The 22336-nt window shown below is 35.2% G+C and overlaps 1 protein-coding gene across 14 annotated transcripts in view; it reads right to left on the bottom strand.

The window, feature by feature from the left end:
* The window catches only part of LOC105497746 (succinyl-CoA:glutarate-CoA transferase), a 749568-nt gene that overhangs the window by 326800 nt on the left and 400432 nt on the right, over positions 1-22336 (bottom strand). The window contains exons 13-14 of one of the 14 annotated variants that reach the window (XM_011769078.3): positions 15317-15342; positions 10525-14335 (exon numbers count right to left, since the gene is read on the bottom strand). The exons of 12 other annotated variants lie outside the window; for them this stretch is intronic. In XM_011769078.3, coding sequence (XP_011767380.2) covers positions 15331-15342 — 12 coding nt within the window. In that variant the 3' untranslated portion in view covers positions 10525-14335; positions 15317-15330. Of the gene's footprint in view, positions 1-10524; positions 15343-22336 lie in introns of those variants that run through there. One more of the 14 variants, XR_011622306.1, reaches the window with a different exon arrangement.

Here is a 22336-nt window from a genome sequence, read left to right as displayed (position 1 = left end):
CCTTAACTACAAAACAACTGAGAGAAGAAATGTCTCCCTTTAGTGCCAGTGAAGAGTTTTGCTTCTCTAGAATGACTGTTTATTTTTGATCTTATGAAATGCATGACACTTGTAACTGATTTGCCTTCTTTCTTTTTGCTTGCTGCTAGAAATCTCAGAACCAAATTTGAGGTCACTTCTGAATGTGCTGGATGACACAGCATGAATTCTATGTCCTCATCTCATTCATAGATACATTTTTTTTTTCCTACCCATTTTTTCCTTTCCCCAGATTTTCCTATTGCTCTTTTATCATCTTGAGTAAAGAAGGTTAAACTATGAATAAAAAGCACAATCTCAATGACGAGTCAGGGAAAAGTAAGTTTTGGACTTCCATTTAGAGTCATTCATAGGTCAGCAATCTTTTGTCTCCATGTCTTCCTTCTGCCCTGAACAACCAAGGCATCCTAGACAGTCTTTCTTCACCTGCATACCACTTTAGAGAGCCTTGGGGTCTTCCATGTACAGTCGTTACTAAGAAAATGTCTTCAGTAAAATTTTAATGCATGTTGCTTATCATTCTTTGTATTGTAAGCACCAATCCTTAATCTTTGCTGTGGTTTTTGTTCAGAAACAGTTCTTGAAAAAAATTTCCCCAGACTCTTAGCCTTCATATTCTAATCTTTAGTATTCCGAACTACCTACAAAGCTGAATATACCTTATCTACATGCAGTACTTACGTAACAATGGTGCTTATTTTGTTTTACATTGCTTCAACCTCTGACCAGAAACTTAAGAGGGCAGAATGCCCCGCTCTTACAAAAAATGTGGTGACCACAATGGTAACCTTATGTAATTGAGACCACTTTAGGAAGGAGGAAAGGAGGTATTTTGACTGCAAAGACTGAGTCATAAGCCTTCATTTTTAACTCTGGGTTGTGCAGCTACTTTAAACTTTTTATATTATTTCGTTTCTTCCATACCAGGACATTTATTTCCTATTCGTGTGACAATCTTGATGTTTTTATCCTTCAAACTGCTCTCTAACATAATTTCAAAATCCAAGCATTAAACATTATTAAAGGTAATGCTTCATTACCTTTATTGTAGCGATGATTTCCTATGACAAAATGTTAAATGATGTAAAAATAATAATAATTATCACAGTTATTAATCATAGTAATAAAACTGGACTACCTAAAGCACAGTTTATGGTATAATATTTATGACTTAAGAGCAACACAAATAATAATATTAATTGCTCACCTACAGATAAATGCAAATGAGGACATAACAGAGTCTAAATAAACCAGGTAAAGGAAACAGTGTTTTATAGCTATCGTGTTCATTATTCTAACAACAAAAAAAAAAAAGGAATACAGAAATTAGATATATGCAATAGGGTACACTGAAATGATTCTTAGTGATTATATAAAACATATATACATTTATTTTCTCAACTTCCTGAAACATCAATTCTCTTGCTCATAATGTAGTTAAATCGTCTAAGATTAGCCTCATGTGACTATGTTTGGACTTATTAAAAAAATTGCTTCAGGAACATTACATTTTCATGATCAGATAGTTTCCTGAAAATATTAAACAAAACTAGAAAATGTATTTAATAGTTATTTGGATTACATTTCATTAAAAATCTTTACGATCTCTGTTAACAGGCCAGCACATCTGAATGTTAAGGAGGACCCTGCACTGAAGGTTTTATAATGCTTTATCTATTCCAAGTTATACAACAGAAAAATGTTCTCAAACAAGCACATGTGACTTTGCCTACATCTGCATTTAAGATTCTAATGCACTTTTTTTTATTCTTCTGTTTAAATTATTAACTATCAACACTAGAATTGAGCATGGTACGTATTCAGAATTATGTTCAAGTAATTAGTGGCTATTTTGTTAATAAAGATGAAGTTTCAATCGTAGACTTGATAATTTTACCCTACAATTTTTAAATATATAAAAAATAGCATTTTTTAAAACTATAATGGTAAGGCAAAATGTTCTCATCAGATTCGGTGGGCAGATTGGACAGCAAACACAGCTTTCCTGAACCTGGAACTCACAGTTCTGCCACACAGCTATAGCAAAAGGGAAAGTTTTCCTTCTCAAAGGGGAATGAACAGGCTCATAGGTGTACAATATGAAACTGCTGAGTATAGAGGAGGCTCCTTTCTCAAAGTTATAGAAAGATCAAGACACACTGATATTATTTAAACCACTAAATATAGCCATTTCTGAAACCAAAAGCGATTTCCAGATTGTTGCAATGGTGTGAATCAACAATTTCAAATTTTTTTCCCTCTTTAATTTACTTTGGATCTTCGTCACTAACAACTGAAAGACTGCCTAATATTTCGGTGTTCATTATTTTTAGGTGGTGTTGTTTAATTTCCTACTGTACTGTCAGATGCCATTCAGTGCATAACTTAGACCTTAAGAATATTTTGTTGTTAACTTGCTTGAAAATAAAATGATCTTGTAGCACATAAGAGAGCTTAAGAAGCTCTCCTTCAAGGAAAATGTATCCATTTCTGTCCCCTACCTAAGCTGAGAAAGACTTTCCCCTTCTCAGCTGCCATAGCAGCACCCACAGGGTAACTAGTGATTGACATGTCTGTAAACTCCCAAGGACCAGGACCAGATCTTTCATCTCTGTATTTCCAGAGCCTAGCCAAGTACTTGACGTGTAGCAAGAATTCAGGAATGCTTGTTAAATTATTGGGACTCAACACCACACAGCTAACTACTTGCCTGGCCCTACTTGGCTATCTCACATCCAATTGTAAACAGCCCTTCCAAAACTTCCCATTCTCTTTTTTTTTTTTTTTTTTTTTTTTTTTTTTTTTTTTTTTTTTTTTTTTGAGACAGAGTCTTGCTCTGTCGCCCAGGCTGGGGTGCAGTGGCCGGATCTCAGCTCACTGCAAGCTCTGCCTCCCGGGTTTAGACCATTCTCCTGCCTCAGCCTCCCGAGTAGCTGGGACTACAGGCGCCCGCCACCTCGCCCGGCTAGTTTTTTGTATTTTTTAGTAGAGACGGGGTTTCACCGTGTTAGCCAGGATGGTCTCGATCTCCTGACCTCGTGATCCGCCCGTCTCGGCCTCCCAAAGTGCTGGGATTACAGGCTTGAGCCACCGCGCCCGGCCCAAAACTTCCCATTCTCAAACCCCTTGAAACAAATTACCTTGCCTTCCTTTTTTATGATTCACAAATGATTTTGCCTCCTACTTAATTGACAAAATAAACAAGGCATGAATTCATTCTATTTCCTGTCCCTGTATCTTCAGACACCAGCAACCCCCGACCCCTTCTCCCTGTCAGTCTCAGAGCATAAGGTATCCCTCTCTCCAACGTTCAGAATGTATACTTTCCCATTTACACCAAGTTCAAGATCTTATTCCATTTGTTATCTTCCTTCTTTCTCTAAAAAAATGAAATGTCTTCCTCCCTCAAAAGCAATTCCGACAAAACCAGAAATTGATGTGTGGGGTCTAATTAAACCAAAAAGCCTCTGTCCACCAAACTAAAACTAACAACAGAGTAACCAGAACCTATATAATGGAAGAAAATATTTGCAAACCATGCATTCGACAAAGGTCTAATATCCAGAATCTATATGAAATTTTAATAACAAGCAAAAAACAACCTCATCAAAAAATGCGCAAAAGTTATGAAGAGACACTTCCCCAAAGAAAATATAAGTGGCCAACAAACATATGCAAAATATTCTCCACATCATTAATCATCAGAGAAATGCCAAATCAAAACCACAATGAGATACCATCTCACACTAGTCAACTGCTATTAATAAAAAGTCAAAAGGCCAGACACAGTGGCTGATATCTGTAATCCCAGAACTTTGGGAGGTCAAGGCGGGTGGATCACCTGAGGTCAGGAGTTTGAGGCCAGCCTGACCAGGATATGGACTCCTATTGTATTCATGTTGCTTCAAAGAACATGATTTCATTCTTTCTTATGGCTGCATAGTATTCCATAGTATATATGTACCACACTTTTAGTCCAACCCTGATTGGCACATAGATTGATTCAGTGTCTTTGCTATTGGGAAAAGGGCTGCAATGAACATGTAGTTGCATGTGTCTTCTTGGATATATACTCACTAATAGGATTGCTGGGCTGAATGGCAGTTCTATGTTCTTTCAGAAATCTCTCAACTCCTTTTCACAGTGGCTGAACCAATTTACTTTCCCATATTCTATGTCAATTAATGAAGGAACAGAAAACCAAATACTGCATGTTCTCCTTATAAGTGGGAGGTAATAATATCTATACATGGACATAAAGACAGCAGCAATAGAAACTGGGGTCTACCAGCGGGTAGAGAAAGAGGAAAAAGGGTTGACAAACTAACTATTGAGTACCATGCTCAGCACCTGACTGATGGAATCATTTGTAACCCAAACCTCAGTATCACACAGTATGCCTGGGTAACAAACCAGCACATATACCCATGGAATCTAAAAGTTGGAGGAAGAAAAATTTTTTAAAAGTGATATTATATATAAAAATTTATCTCCAAATTATAAAAATTTTGAGATGGACTATGTTTTATTGCATCTTTATATTTAGATAAATGATAATAAAGAGATTATATTTAATTAAATGCAAATTTGTTCTGCCATGAAAATGTTAATCTATAGAGAAGAGTCACTCACCAAACATTAAAAACATTAAAAAATCATATAAATAAATATATTTGAAATCATTTCAGTTTTGGGGAAAATCTCTTTGTGATCACCTGTCACTAATAAGCTATAAATATATGTTAAGACAAATAGAGTAGGCAAAACTTATAGTTGAAAACATTTTATTTCTTGAAAGCATGTTTACCATTATAATGGCATAAGTAATTTTTCAAATTTTACTAAAGGTTATTTGGAAATTACTGGAAACCAGAATGAAAGATAAAGAAATTTTAGGCCAGGCGTAGTGGCTCACACCTGTAATCCCAGCACTTTGGGAGGCCAAGGTGGGTGGATCACCTAAGGTCAGGAGTTCAAGACCAGCCTGGCCAACGTGCTGAAACCCCGTCTCAACTAAAAATACAAAAATCAGCTGGGCACAGCAGCACATGCCTATAAACCCAGCTACTGGGCACGGCAGCACGTGCCTGTAATTCCAGCTACTTGGGAGGCTGAGGAGGAGAAGAATGATTATTTTCTTCCTGATGGTCCCTCAAGGAGCATAAGCCATGTCTAAATTTTCATTTCTTTCATTTTAATGGTTCCAAACTAAATACTTAAAATATTTCTGATGCTTTGAGTCACTCGAAGACATCAAACCATTCATTAGCATTGGATCCTTATTTCTGAAGAAGAAATCTCAAAACAATTTTAGCCAACCCCAGATGAACATCGGTATAAGACCAACCTTGCAGTCGGCCTCATCCCTTAGGCTAGTTTCCTTCCCAGGCTTCTGAACAAATGGTTACTCAGAAGGACAAAATGAAAGGCCTGCCTATACATGTGGCAGAAACATATTTTTTAAATGAATAAAAAAATATATTTTAAAATATATTTGTCTCATATTCAATACAAACTTTAAACACACGGCTGTGAAGATAGATAGGAACTTCTTACTTCTTATAATCTTAAGAGTAAGAGCTATGATTTATTATTATTAATGAATTTTGGAGTAGCATTGTTCTCTACCATAAGGCAATTCCAACTCAAAATTTTCTTCCCATTAATGACAGATACTACAGGTAGAAATAAAAAGCACCATGAAGAGACAAAAAAATCCAATAACTCCTCTATCAGCTAGTTGTTTAAGTGCCCCAAGGCTGTTTCCTCATGTGTAAAATAAGCATAACACTAGCTACTTTGCAGAGTTCTTGTGAGGTTTAGATAATGCATGATCTCCCCTAAATTGTACTTTTCAGCCTTTATATCTAGGCACTTTCTCCATGTGCATCTTATGTTCTGTTCAAATCAAACGCCTCGACGTTCTCAAATGGTATCAGCTTCATTCATGCCCTTGGCTTTCAACACGTTCTTCCTCTATTTACTTGGGTAATAGGGACCAATTCATCAAGACTTAAGGAAATCTTCCATGACCACATGAGAAGATCAGTCTATTCTCTAGGCTCCAAGATAAACTTATACAAATTTTACTCTTGTATTTACTTGTTTATTATTCCAACTCCTTGACACTATATGTTCTTTGAGACCCTAAACTATGCCTTCCATCTCTTCCGTCTCATGTGCACTTAGCGCATGCCTAACCCATGATCGAAAAAACAAAAAAAAAATCAATGCTTAAATGAATGCATGACATACACAAAGCAGTGGGCTTATTGTCTGTGATACAGAGGGGATTTAGTTTAGATTAGCTGAATCTAAAATTTAAACCATTAGAGATGGTTTCACTGATCACAATGATATGACTTCATTTGTGTCATTTAAGTTTCAGAACAATAATGGCTAGTGGTCCTGAGATGTGTTTTATAAAGAAAATGAAAAACATCATCAAATGATTCTCACATATGGTCAGCACACTCTGTTAAGAATATTTTGTCTTGTTTGTATTAGGTTAGCATCAAGGTCTTTCAGCTTACAAATCCCACGAAACATGCATACTGACACACAAGACTCCAATATACCACAAAGCTAAATTGTAAGCATGCTTTTCTCAAGTTTCAATGTGGTCACTGAACTCAATTGGTTAGCAGTAGTATTTGAAGGCTTATATATACTTCCTGCTGTTGGTCAGTATGAATTTTTATTAAAACAATTATATTGTCGTAGTCTAAGCTATATATTATGTTTAGAATAACAGTGAAGGCATGGAAAAAATGATTCTAAATAGTCATTTTCTGTAGCTAAAAATTATAGAACAAACTATACTCAACTTGCTATAAGTTATAATTAAAATTGTTCAAAAGGAACAGAAAATAGCAATAAAACAAGAAACAAATCCTAAGAGTGAATTACAGCTCTTCCTGGTATAAAGAAATGCATTACTGAGGTACTTGAGTTAGGGAATTGCGTGACACAGAGAGGCAGACTTCAAGCAGATGACTACATGAGCAGCAAAATGCATGATAGAATTTAAAGGCAAAAAAATTGGAAAGAGGTGGGCAATTACGTAAAAAATCTTCAGGTACTCACACTCTAGAGCTATGGTCCACACTGGGCTAAATAAGCTGTTTATACTGCTACATTTCCGGCCCTCAAAAAAGTCAACTTTCCTTGTACTTTCGAGCACAGAATGAATAGCTTAGCTGGTGGGTGTAAAGTTTATATTCTACAATTCATTTATTAGGTTGGTGCATGGTAATTGCAGTTTTTAATCATTACTTCCTAAGGCAAAAACCGCAATTACTTTTGCACCAAACTTATAACTTTACTTTTTATCACTGATATGGTTTTCCATACAGGTCTTCTTACAGACGGAAAAAAAATATCCTTTAACTTTACAATTAAAAGGAACATTTTCTTCATTCTCCTCCTTCTTCCCAAGAGGGTGTTCCTGAATGAAAAGGAACATCTAGTTCCTCTGTCCTCTGAGTTCTCGGGACTTTTGCTGAAATGTCCTGCGATTTGCCCAGTCTGCTGGCAATCCTCTCCTGGTAACAGTGATTTGTCTGCCCTGGTTTATTAACGGTACCCACACTTGATGATCATGGAATTGCCATTGTACCTGGTGGTGAGTTCTCTGCATTCTGCATCCTCCACTACTCAGCTCCTTGGTCCACTGGTCCTCACAGAATCTGAACACTGGAGAGGAGGTGGAGAGGAAGCCCTCCACTGTTGACTCTGTGGTGTGCAAGACTCGTTCAAGGTAACCTTAGCCTCTCCCATTAGCCACCCCAATGTCATATTGGACATTTCACTATAAAGAGGGTCTACAACCTGCCCCAGGTTCTGGAATTTGGAACAATCAATTAAACTTTTACTTGTACACTCCTAGTTTCAAGATCTCACCTAATGGTGACCGGATGGAGAAGGAAAAGTGTTCTGCCAAATTTCTTGATATTCTTCCCCTTCAGTGATCTTCCCCAGTACAGGGGAGATTTGCTCATTCCTATGTTGTGGGAATTTCCCATGTGTTCTGTCCTTTGTTCCTCTCTATTTTATTCTACTCCAAGATCCCCACATCGAGTTCTAACTTGTAAGAATACCATAATATACATCTCCTCCTTTTTTCTACCTCAAAAAAGCATGGTTTTTGCAAACAAAAGGTGCTTGCTTGGAGACTACCATCTTGCTATACATGTTTGAAAGATCAAAGCCAAATGATGACTCTATTGTTTATTCTCATCTGGGTCGATCCTGTGCAAGAAGCAATGAATGCTATTGATTTAATGAGTTGGGGGAATCAAGGAACAAGTAGGAACTTGGCATTACCAGGAATCTAGACACATTATTTTAGTATTTCTAAAATGTATATCTTGAAATATCCATATCAAATCCAAACATACAGTTCAGAAGAAAAGATTTTCATAAAAGTATATTTTACTTAGGTCATTCTTAAGAGTTTCAATATCATTAACAAATTATCCTTTTTTGGCACAACCTTTCCATTGCTGTTGAGAAAATAAGACAGAAATAAAGATCATAGAGTCTTTCTCCCTAAATCTACTGATCTAAAACAGAATTTTCCATTCTTAATGTGTGGAGAAATTATTATAATAAAGAATGGTTTCTAATAGTAGAAGTGTATCTCTTTAAACCCATGACCAAAATATCACATATTCAATGTTCAAAAAGATGATGGTCTAAAAGTATAATATTTAAGCCATTTCAAGTCAGATCTATTCCCAAAGGCATCCTAAACAGCAATTTACATTGAGGTTGTTGTAATCTTTCCTCTCTAGGGGGAATAACAAGTCAAACTAAGAAGTCTCTAGTCAAAGTAAATAATAAAAGCCACCACTGATTGAGCACCTATTATGTACCAAGAATTGTTCTAAGGGCATTGGAGGTATGATTTCATTCAATCTTCACTGCAGTCTTTCAAGGTAAGTATAGGAAATGAAGGCACAGAAAGGCTAAGCTGCTTTCTCAACATCACTCCACGCATTAGTACATTCAGAATTTGAACCCAGGCAAACTCATCCTGTTGTACTTATATCTATCCACTATGCTGTACTAGCTCATAGGTAAAGGAAATCCAAGGGCACTGAGTTTAAAATGTAAAAAGAAAAAAACTAGGCACAAAAGCCCCTGCTATCTTTGTAAGGACAAAAGAACGGACTGAGATTCCATATTTAGAGTTGGCATGCGTAATAATTCCCAGAACCATATGTTTCTAATGACCGGATCATTGGGTCTTTCATTTCTGATCATTTGACATTTTTAAGCATGAATCATCTAATGAAAAAATTACAGGGTTTCTTTTGAACACACTGTTTATTTGTCACCAAGAGATCTCAGATATACTTTAAACAAATTTCTTCTATAAAGGAAAGACTACATACCCTCATGAATGGCATAATCCAAAAATAGAAATTATTTAAAACAGCTCTAACACCTTTTCTAAATTTCCTACATTGTGAAATGACAGCAGTGTCTCCCTTTCAACACTGCCTTCTAGTCAATGTAAAAAGAAATAAACCATCCCCACATGCTCATATTTGGTGTTTACTTTTCCATCAGTCATCTAAAATGGGACACAGGAAAAGGGATGTGTCGTCTCTGTTAGAAAGAGAAGAAAAGTGAGGGGAAAAAAATCTAATGCAACAAGAGGGTTGCCAGATTTGGAACTGATTGAAAGAGTTTTGTGTCACCAAACATTTTTCAAAGACCTATCAATCTGCAACTCTTTTTATAAACCAACCTGTAATGAGTGGTGTTTCCACACATTTTCTTCACACAGTTGCTTCTGAGTTTGGCAGTGCCTTTGATTTGAAAAAGAATTTCAAACTTTAGATGATCACACAGAACCCTTTTGGCATCATGGAAAAGAATATTTAGATCATAAAGACTTAAAGGAATGTAAGCTAGAGTTCCAAGTAGTTTAAACTTTCATTACAAAGATACTGAAAGCCACATTGCTGTGCTTACAATAAGTATGTTTATAAGCAATGCCATTTGTAACTCTAATTAAATGAGAACTGAAAAAAAAAGTAAGAAAGAAAACTACGCTTAAAAAATTAATATTAAGTGAAAAATTCTACCGTATATCAAATAGCAAGATAGACCCGAACATCATCATAATGTTTTTATTCACATCTTCTGGCATCAAGGGAAAACCACCTTGGAAAAACCAACAAATCCTTAAAATAACAGAAAAGTGCCAGCACTAACAGTGGTATACTTAGTACTCTGGGAAAATTCAAAGTAAGTAGAGTAATGAAATTTGTCACCTGCTGACTGGTTTCTGCTGCTTCCAAAAACAAAGAGCACAGCAGACTAGGTTCAGAATATACAGACAGAAGAGCAGATTCTTAACTGTAAAGTGATTGACTCCATTATAAACAAAAATTTTCCCCCATCCAATCTCTCCCAAACCACTGGTTCTCAACGTTTGATCCCTAAACAGCAGCATCAGTGTCATTGGGGAACTTTTAGAGATATACATTCTCAGGCCCCAACCAAGACCAACTGGGTAAGAAACTCTGAGAGTGAGGCCCAATAATCTGTTTTAATAAACCCTAAAGATTATTTTAATGCATACTAAAGTATGAAGTACATTGCCTTAAATGTCACAACACGATCAATAACAAGTAGAGAAACTGTGAATCCTGATGGTGAAAACAGTTAACAGCTATTGAGGGCTAACTAAGCAAAGCATTCTTCATGGCATATTACTTATATTCTCCTACTTAATCCTTATGGCAACCCTATATGTACCAAGTCAATGCAACTCATTAGTTTGACAGGGCACAATGAAAAGAAATAACAAAGAAAAAACAATGTTATTATGAAAAGAGTGAGTTTCCTGAATGCACATCTATCAACAGCAACAGAGGCAAAAACCCTAGGAGGCCTCAAAAGAGGATTTTTGCATACCCTCAAAGCAACTTTTAACAGTAAAAATCTTCATAAAACTTCTCCTGAAAGACTGACAGGTAACAGTCTAGTATATTCATGAGTCAACTTCTGAATTAGTTCCATTCTTGGGAGCTGGACTGAGTCCAGTGAGGCAGAGGCACTTAATAGCCTCGGAGACAAGACGGATGGCAGATAGTGCAGCCAGATTGTCCCCAAGTCTGACCAGCACATAACGCAAACACCGTCTTCTGCGCCTCTGCTCCCTTATGTAATTAACGGATATTCTTGATGTCAGTGCACAGAAAGCATAAAGGAGTTCAAGATATAAAACATGATTGTGTCTAAGTATTTAAATGACAGCTAAACCAGAAAATCAGTATCAAGCACTTCTTTTTGATCCCTTTATTTAGTTCTATAACTCTATCACCTTTTTTTCAGTAATCCTGGCTTAAAACCTTTATGCTTGTTAAGTATTCGTATTTTCTCTCTCTCTCATCCAAGAAATTACCAGATCCTAAAGTTATTATGTTCAGATTCTTCTAAATGTCACTTTCTTTCCATTCCAACTTCCTTCACACTATCTCAGGCCCTCACCATCTCATCCTAGATCACTGAACAATCTCTTAATCCTTTTCCTTTATACTTCTCATGACACCACTGTCAAATACAGACACTTTCCCCACAATGCTTTCTTGCACAAAACCCATCAATACTTCATTACTGACAGGGTCCAAACTCCTAAGACATAAATATAAACATCTTCACAGCTTGGCTACAACTTTATCTCTGGCTCTTTCCTTATGTGAACCCTACACTCCAATCACAGTTCTATATTCACTATCTTAAAAACATGTCACGAATGTTCGTTCCAGTAACTCTTCTTCATCCTTCTCCAAATCTTTGGACAAACAGTGATTGATGCAAAATGCCAACGTGAGAATAGGCATTAAAGCAGAGAATAAATTAAAGCTTGCTTACTCTCCAGGATTTAATTATAGATCAGTGCCTCTAATTTCATTATTCTGTTATATTGAATTTACAACTGTTAGGACAAAATAATGAAAGTTTAACAGTTTAACAAAGGTCTTTGCTTAACCTATATAGAAGCATTTGAATTAAATACTGAGCTAGTGCTATTCCAGAAGCCAAACATAAACATATTTATGAAGGAAAAAGGCTTCTGCCCCAGAGGCTCACATTGTAGGGGTGAAGTAGACATGCCCCTCCACTCTCTACCACATCATCACCTTGGTCACCCTTCCTGGGACACAGCCACAAATCATTGCTGAAAGAATAGGAATTCCTCTTTGTATTTATGAAACAACCCTCCAACTACCAAAGCTTCCCAATTGAATCCTTCAAATATAACTATTAAAAAACTACGGAAGCCAATAATGTGACAACATCCTACAAATAGAACTAATCCCATAGAATTTCTGAAAGAAACAAAGAAATTTTAAGAGAATTATTATTATTATAATCAATAAAACTGAAGAAATACAGCATTCCCTTAAAAACAATGTTCAGAAAAAAGCAAAGAAGAATAAGAGGAGGAAGAACAGAAAGAACTGGAGGGAGAGAAATAATTAGCATTTCTGTAAATTAAAAGCATTGTGGTCAAATGTTTTTAAAAATAAATACATGAGCAAATTAGCAAGATGGATATGAATAAAGATTCAATTAATGATTTGGAAGATCATAAGAAATCACTTAGGACTAAAGTAGGTCCTAGCAAACACAACATGTCCTAGCAAAAAGACATCAGAAATATAGCATATTTAAAAAACAGGCATTCTTTGCCAACAATCTGATGTCCAGCAAAAATCTGGAAAATTATTAAAATAAATATGAGTTTACTAAGCCAGTTGGAAACAATGTCAACATATAAAATCAGTAGCTAGCAATCACAAATTAGAAAATGAAACTCTTAAAGATCTCATTTGGAAAACAAATAATACTCATAAACTAAGAACAAGGGTAAAGTAAATGTGCAAAACATATTTTTTAACTGCCAACCTAACCATGGACATAAGAAGACTTAAATCCTAGAGAAATACCATGCTACTATTGAAAGATTCAATATTATGAAACTATAAATTTGCCCCCAAATTAGTCTATGAATTAGATGAAATCCTCTCATTTAATTCTAAAATCTACATACAATAGATCCATGAAATCAGCAAGAACATTTGTTTTAAAAGAAAAAAAATTGAGAGAAAATTTGGCCTACTACTGTACTATGTAGCCACAGTAGTTAAAAACTAGCAAGAAGGCCGGGCGCAGTGGCTCAAGCCTGTAATTCCAGCACTTTGGGAGGCCGAGACGGGCGGATCACGAGGTCAGGAGATCGAGACCATCCTGGCTAACACGGTGAAACCCCGTCTCTACTAAAAAAATACAAAAAATTAGCCGGGCGCGGTGGTGGGCGCCTGTACTCCCAGCTACTCGGGAGGCTGAGGCAGGAGAATGGCGTAAACCCAGGAGGCGGAGCCTGCAGTGAGCTGAGATCCGGCCACTGCACTCCAGCCTGGGCGACAGAGCAAGACTCCGTCTCAAAAAAAAAATTTTTTTTTAAATTAAAAAAAAAAAAAAAAACTAGCAGGAAATTAATCCAGGAATATATAGACTAGGCAGTAAACAGATTAAAAAGTCCAGCAAACAATCCATGCATACATGGGATTTATCTTGATAATGATTTTCTCCTTTACTAGGATTCTCAGAGCTCCTTTTCAACTAGGCCATAAGCCAAGGAATGTGGGCAGTTTTTAGAAGCTGGAAAAGGCAAAGAAGTAGATCCTCCCCTAGAACCTTCAATGGGACCTTAACATTGTCAACACCATGATTTTAGCCCAGTGAGACCTATTTTAGACTTGAGATATCCAGAACTAGAATAAATTTGTGTTAGTTTAAGGCACTATGTGGAAGTTTTTTCTAGCAATCATAGAAAACTAATACAATCACACACTCATCAGGTTATAAAAATACTAAGATATCCTCTGCTTTTGACATCACAGTCTCCTCCATGGAGAAAACAGGTACATTTGTATATCAAAATTCTTAAGATAGGTATTAAATGTCAAGCCATAAGACTTTCTAATTATTTGAATTAAACATAATTTCATTATATCTGCTGATAGTCTGACTTCATAAATCTTTAGATATCATAAATGCCTGCATGTTAGATAAAATTTATTTGGGGGATTTTGATATAAGAAATAATAATACCCACTAATATCCAATAATATCATATAAGAAAGAATAATATCCACCAATATTATTGGTTGAAAGGGACTTACCTCTTTCCCTAAATATCTCAGTCTTTGCTATAAGGACTTTCTTCATGGCTTTCTTAATTCCATTGACACTATTGTAAAATTATTTGCTAATAAAATAGGAATCAAAAGGGATAATCACTTACTATATTTTGTCAGCTTCATTCAATAATCTGGCAAACATTAATTACATATTATTAAGCTTTTATGCATAAAATGCATTTTTGTAACAGACTGAATTCTAAAATTTTTAGAAAGTTAGCAAAATGTTTGTCAGTTGAATTTTCTTAAGAGCTTCGCCTATAATAGCAGTGTGAAAACTTCAACAAGAGAGGTCAACAATGACTTGTTAATATGCACATGGGACAAACATTTTGTATTACATCTGCAATTTTTGGTTTATTCGTATAGCAACTGCAAACAGGTCTACTCAACTGTTAAAACTAAGAGGAAAAAGAAGAACTCAGTCTAGTTACTGCCTGGATGGAAAATCTAAAATATTTATGAGATGTTTTCCTTTGTTGTACATTACATATTTCCTACAGAAGTTTTTCTCCAAATTAACATTTTTTTCTTGCACATTCAGTATCAGGATGGGTTGAGGGAGGAGACAGAAATCACACCATTTCTCCTTTCAGGGATAGTGTGATAGAAAGATTAATTTAGTAAAAACATTAAGTTGTTAACTAGGTAACTGTAAGGATAAAAAGAGAACTCTAAGATATAACAATGGTAGCAACTAGTTTAAGTAGTTATCACCCCTGTGGCAGGTTATTAAACAATGGAAAACATTAAAATTAATAACTTAGAAACTTAGAGAAAGGGCTTTTGAAGTTAAAACTCAGACCTCTCTAAGGAGGACAGGCTGCCCAGTTAGAGTTGGTTTCTCTGAGACAGTACATTTTGAAATTAATTTGCAAGTGTTAGAGAAACTACAAGTTTGAATTAGCTGCTGGTACATGAAAGAACTGCTGCTGCCAAAGTAAACAAGTGTTACTAGGGTGATGACTATTAGAACCATAGACAAAATGAAGTCCATGAGCAGAAAGCAGAAAAACAGAAAAGGGAAAGTCTTTTCATCCTCTTCCTACCTTGTCAATTCCCTCTAATGTCTCTTCTGTGTAAAATTCAAACAGGAAGTCAGGTTGCAAAGCAGAAATGTGGTTTATAGAATTCCAGGTCCAACATCACAAAACAGAATATAGAAAGGTAAATATCCTGCTGAGAAACAACTTAGTAGTTGATATAGCTTTGGTGAACTTAACATCTAAATATATTCTTTCATACAATAACAACACCACCAATCTCTGTTTCCACTTAACAAAGATGCAACTATTATTAGTGCAAATGCAGACACTCTCTCTTCAAAGCGAGTAGACACGAAATGCCAACAATCATAGTATTCATTCCTATACTACATTATTCCCCAATTTCAGACACAGTCTCATTTGAATTTTCTTACCTAGCACTACATGAAAAATTAATCTCTAAAAAAACTAAAATAAGAAAAAAAAAGAAGAGATATAAAAGAATAAAATATGCACAGCTGCTACAGTCTTTATTTATGCAACTGTTCATGAGGCTGTCACTACTGTTTATAACTTCCTTCTTTCACTATTCCCTGTTTCTCCTAACATCAGCCAAGACTTCACTGGTCAGTAACCTATGCCTTCTTTCTTGAAATGTCTGAATTCTTACTACTATCTAAATGGAAGTACCAAGAGACTTCCAAGAGAATGCCCTACCTCCCTTGTGTAGCCCAATTTTCCATTAGGAAAGGAAAATTACAATCATGTCGGAAGGTGAAGGCAGAGCCAGCACTTCACATGGCTGGAGCAGGAGCAAGAAAGATAGGCAGGGAAAGTACTGTACTACACGCTTAAAAAATAAAACAAACAAAAAAAATAAAACAAAAAACACATCTTCTGAGAACTCACTCACTATCATGAGAACAGCACCGTTGTAGCATTCTGTGGGCTCCTCTGAAGGTAGAAGTTTCCCTTAAAATATAATAACTAATACATTAACAAAGTTCTTTTATATCCATTATTTCACTAGATGTTAAGATAGCCTTGGGAGACAGATGTTTGCACCACTTCATAAACCATGAAGCTGAGCTTCACAGGGGCAGACTTTCTCTAGATTACAGTACTAAAAGCCAGATTTTCTGACCGAAACTCTTAGAAACCAAAAAAACCCCTCCAAAGTTTAATAGACACTAGAATTTATTTAACCTGTCCCATCTTTAGCTTTTCTAATTATATTCAATGCTACTTGTTGAAAAACTATCAAAATTCTAGTACTGTAAGGATACCATGTGTCCTTTTAGTGTTTTGTTTTTATTCCATATGTCTTAAGAAACTTGGTATTAGTATATCCTAAATATGAATTGACTGTCAACTCTTAAGTCAGAGTTTTCTTTCTGTCTGTAATAAGTAAAGCCAGTTCCCCATTGTCTATTTCCATAGTCTTTCAAACTTTGAATTTAGAAGCTATCCACCTTCTTTTTAAAATAGTCCAAATTCCAAAGCATAATATGGTATAACAGAACCACATACTATTGGTAACTCTATCATTTACTCAGTATCTGGAATAAATGAGCAGTTGAAATGAGTGCTTCAACAAATTTGGAGTCTGTTGGACACCTTTCTAAATTATCTATTTATTACCTATCTGAATTATCCTAATTCTCCATCAGAGTTTCACACTGAATCTGTCTTTGCAATATAGGTTTCTCCTACTGGAAGGAAAAGTAATTTTTATTAATTTCTAACTTAATATAAGATTTCTTTGTTTGTAACTATGAGCTAATGTATCAACAGCTTGTCGTATCTTTTATAAATTGGCCCATTAAAAATATTTATTATACTTTCTATTCTCCTGGCAATTTATTTCAGAGATTTAATTCAGACATATAATGTCAAAATTTTCTCAATCCTTTCTCTTCTTGGCTCTAAGAATTTTCTGTGTCTACCGAACATACAGCATTTTGTGCCATCTCTTATGCAGTGTTGTTTCACTGAATATTTTATTTATTAAAATTACTTATTTAGAAATAATTGCAGACATACAGAAGAGTTGAAAAAATACTACAAAGGGTTCCTATGTACTCTAGCTAGCTTCCCCTAACGCAAGCATCTCACATAACCATGGCACAACTGCCGAAACCAAGAATCTCATATTGGCAAAATTCTATTAACTAAACTAAAGACTTTATTCAGAGTCTACCTTGTTTCACTAATGTCCTTATCCTGTACCAGGATCTAACTCAGGGTCACACTTAGAATTTAGTTGCCTTGTCTTCTTCATTCTAGGACAGTTACTCAGGCTTTCCTTGTCATTCATGGAGATGGCATTTGTGACCAGATATTTCATGGAATGCACTTCAATTTGTGTTTGTGCGATGTTCTCTCACTATTAGATTGAGGTTATGGACTTTTGGAGATACTATTGCAAAAGTGGTGTGCCCTTCTTCTGCAAATTATATCCAGGAGTACATGATATTGGTGTCTAAGTTACCAAGCACAAAGAGTTAAGGTGCATTTGTTAACTGGAAAACTTTTATAAAGAAAACATATTATATTCCCTTATTCCCTAATTTATTTATTTAAGCATTTATTGTATCATGACTATTTATTTTATTCTTTGAGTTGTCACTCAAAGAATTCTGGTCTATTTATTGTTATTTGGATTATCTTTTGTGAAGTTTGTTCTAACTTTGGCCATTGGGAGTTCTTTTTGGTTAGATCCTATATCTTTTTTACTTTTCTGGCACCACTAGACTTTCAGACATATTTTAGATGGTTTCCTGTACCCGCCCTGGAATCAACCACTACTCCAAGAAGCTCTGATACTTTTAAATAGGAAAAGATGTTTGGAAAGCAAGATCTGGGAGCTAAATAAGTTCCTGACATCTGGGATACAACTGCTTCTAGAACATCATATATATGAATACTAATTAATGCATGCATACATAACTATATTCATTTCTGCATCTAAGTATCTGTTTGCATTTTAAAAACAACACCTGAGTTGACATTGGTTCATTCTATTACTCCCACTTGGTTTATTAACGACATCTTTCTACAACATAAGTAATCTGGCTTTCATTATCTAAAATATATTTGCTTATGTGTTCAAACCTAGTATACAGATAAAACAGTTTCATAATTGTTAGCCCATGCCCATTTGAAAAACAAATTTACCAGTTGGAAGACATTGTTTAGATGTAGTCATCATTGTGCTTGGCCTTAAAGGCTCTCCTCAAAATAACTGGTTTCAAGGCTACTTCAATCAGCTCTTTTCTTCCCTACCCATTTCAGTGGGGTCATTCATTTGTCACATTCTGGATTCCATCTTGGGTTCTCTTGATATCCCGGTTGATTTTTTCTTCATATACATATACTATTTATACTGTAGGCTTGAATGAATTTTGATAAATGCATAAAGTTCTGCGTGCACCACCACAGTACCATATAGAAGAGTTCAATCTCCTGCCAAATTCTCTTGTGCTACCCTTCTGTAATCACCGCCTACCTCCATTCTCAAGCATCAGCAACCACTATTCTGTTTTCTGACTCTATAGTTTTTCCTTTCAGATAATGGTGTACTAATGGAATTATATAATATGCATCTGTTTGTGGCTGGCTTCTTTCATACAGCAATATAGATTTAAGATCTACCAGGATAGGTAGAAGGGGTGGCAACTTCCAGACAACAGCATGAGGACTTTCATGGACCAACTACTCTACAGCAAATCAACCATAGGTGGTGAAAATCATTATTAAAAACAACATGGAACACTTCTATAAATCATCCTCAGAGCATACAGCAAAGAAAGAAATACTTAGAGAAGTAAAATCTGCTAAATTTCAATAAGAACATCGATACTAGGCCCAAATGTCAAACTTAACAGATAAAATCTTCAAAACAGTCATTATAAATATGTTCAGACAACTAAAGGAAACCAATATCCTTTTATGATAAAAACACTCAACAACTCAAAATACAGAGGAACCTTCTAATCCTGATAAAAGGTACCCATGAAAAGAACACAGTAAACTTTATTCTTAATGGTGAAAGATTGAATGCTTTGTTTCTTAAATCAGAAACAAGACAAGGATATTTGCTTTCACCACTGCTATTTAACATTCTACTAGAGGTCCTATCCAGGGAGATCGAGAAAGAAAAATACAATGAAAGAAAAGGGAAAGAAAAGAAAAGAAAAAAAGACAAGAAAAGAAAGGCATCCAGATTGGATAGGAAGATAACGTGATCTTGCGTTTTAAAAATCCGAAGGAATTCACATCAAAAAAAAAAAAATGCTACAGGAACTAATAAGTGAGTTTAGCATGATAGAAAGATACGAGATTAACATACAAAATTAATTTAATTTATATGTAACAGCAATTAAAATAAAAAATTCAAAAGTGAAATTAAGAAATAAATTTCATTTACAATAGTATCAAAAAGAAAAAAAATTACTCAGGTATAAATTTAACTAAAGAAGTGAAAGACTTACTAAAAATTGCAAAACATTTTTGGAAGCAATTAAAGAAGACATAAATAAATGGAAAATTATATCACCTTCATCAATCAGAAGACTTAATTAATATTGACAAGACATCAGTATGAACTAAAATTGCAGATTCAATACAATTCCTAACAAAATCCCAACTGGATTCTTACAAGAAATTTCCAAGGTATTCCTAAAATTCATGTGGAAATGGAAGGGGCCTAGAAAAAACAAAACAATCTTGAAAAAGAAGAACAAAAATTTGAAATGATACTTCTTCATTTCAAAATTTAACAACAGAGCTACAGTAATCAAGACAGAGTGGTATGGGCAAAAGGATAGATATATAAATTAATGAAACAAAATACACCCTCACATTTATAATGAACTGATTTTCAACAAGGGTCCAGAACAATTCAATGGGGAAAGAGCAGTCTTTGTAATAACTGGTGCTGTGCCAACCGGTTACTCACATGCAAAAGAATGAAATTAGACTCTTACCTCATACCCTATACAAAAAATGACTCAAAATGGACTAGAAACTTGAATGTAAATGGTAAAACCATTAAATTATTAGAATAAAACATATTCCTAAATCTTCATGTCTTCAAATTAGGTAATAGTTTCTGGGATATGATACCAAAAGCACAAGTAATAATGTTTTTAAAAATGGGTAATTAGTGCTTCATCAAAACTAAAAACTTTTGTATGTCAAAGAATACAATCAAGAAAATGAAAAGAAAACCTACAGAATGGAAGAGAATATTTTCAAGACATATATTTGATTAGGAACTTTTCCAGATGCTCTCAAGAACTTTTATAACTCAATAATAATAGACAAATAACCAAATTTTTAAAAGGACAAAAGATTTGAATATACTTTTTTTCAAAGCAGACAAAGAGCCAATAATACCTTAAAAGATTTTCAACATTATTGTCATTAGTGTAATGCAAATAAAAACTACAATGAGATACAACTTCATGTACACCAGTATAGGAAGGAAGGAAGGAAGGAAGGAAGGAAGGAAGGAAGGAAGGAAGGAAGGAAGGAAGGAAGGAAGGAAGGAAGGAAGGAAGGAAGGAAGGGAGAGAGGGATGAAAAAAATAAAGAAGTGTTGGTAAAGATACGGAGAAATTCATAGCCTCACACATTGCTGGTGGGTTTGGAAAATGGCGCCGCCACATTGGAAAATATTTCAGCCATTGTTTAAAATGTTCAACATAGAGTTATCATATGACCCTGCAATTCCACTCTTAGGTACATACTCAGAAGACTGGAAAACCATATGCCCATATAAAAGACTACATGAATTTACATAGACATACTATTCATAGTAGCCCAAATTTGGATACAATACAAATGCCTATAACAGATAAATGGCTGAGTAAAATGTGGTATAACCACACAACAGAATATTATTCAGCCATATAAAGGAATGAAGTACTGATACATACTACAACATGGAAGAACACTGAAAACATTGTTCTAAGTCAAAGAAGACACTCATAAAAGTACACGTTTTCAATAACTGTTTATATAAAATGTTCAGAAGAGGCAGATTCATAAAAACAAAAAGTCGATTAGGTTACTAGGGAAAAGGGGAGGGAAGAAGGGTGTGACTGTCAATGGTGTTCTTTTAACAGTTATGAAAATGTCCTGAAATTAGATGGTGGTGATGGTTACACAATTTTGTGAATGTGCTAAAATCCGTGGATTATATACTTTAATAAAAAGGTAATTTTACAGTATGTGAATATCCCAATAAAGCTGTTTTTGTAAAAAGGTCACATAGTGTATGATTCCATTCATACAACATCCTTGAATTGATAAAATTATAAAGCTGGAAGACAAATTAATGATGGCCATGGATCAGGAATGAGGGCGGGTGTGGGTGTGACTCTCAAGGGGTAGCATGAAGGAGATCTTTGAGCTGATGGAACAGCTCCGTGTTTTGATGGTGGTCATGGTTACAAAAATCTACACATGTATTAAAATGACATACAACTCTATATATACACACATTGCAACTATGTCAGATTCCTGTTTTGCTGTTATACTATAATTATATAACATGTAATTACTGAGGGAAACCAAGTGAGGAGTCCACGAGACCTCTCTAACCACCTTCAGGATATTCTGTGAATCAAATTATTTCATATTTAAAAATAAAAACACGTTTTTAAAAATAACTTCCATGGTCTTTAAATCTCATCTTTATCATCAATATCCTGATTATTAATTTGGCTCCCCATGAGTTCCTTAATACCTGAAAAGTATGCCCTGGCAAATAGATATCACGTGTCGCTGGCTTTGAAGCAAATCTCTCATTGCAAAAACATACCTTGCCTTTTTTTTTTTTTTTTTTTTGAGACAGAGTTTCACTCTCGTTGCCCAGGCCGCAGTACAATGGCGCAATCTTGGCTCACTGCAACCTCCACCTCGCGGGTTCAAGCCATTCTCCTGCCTCAGCCTCCAAAGTAGCCAAGACTATAGGCATGTGCCACCACACATGCCTAATTTTTTGTATTTTTAATAGAGATGGGATTTCACCATGTTGGTCAGGTTGGTCTCGAACTCCTGACCTCAGGTGATCCA

Source organism: Macaca nemestrina, chromosome 4 (genome assembly GCF_043159975.1).
Source record: "Macaca nemestrina isolate mMacNem1 chromosome 4, mMacNem.hap1, whole genome shotgun sequence".
NCBI classification, from domain to species: Eukaryota; Metazoa; Chordata; class Mammalia; order Primates; family Cercopithecidae; genus Macaca; species Macaca nemestrina.
Note: the sequence above shows the minus strand (reverse complement) of the source record. Positions and strands in the feature narration are given on the sequence as shown.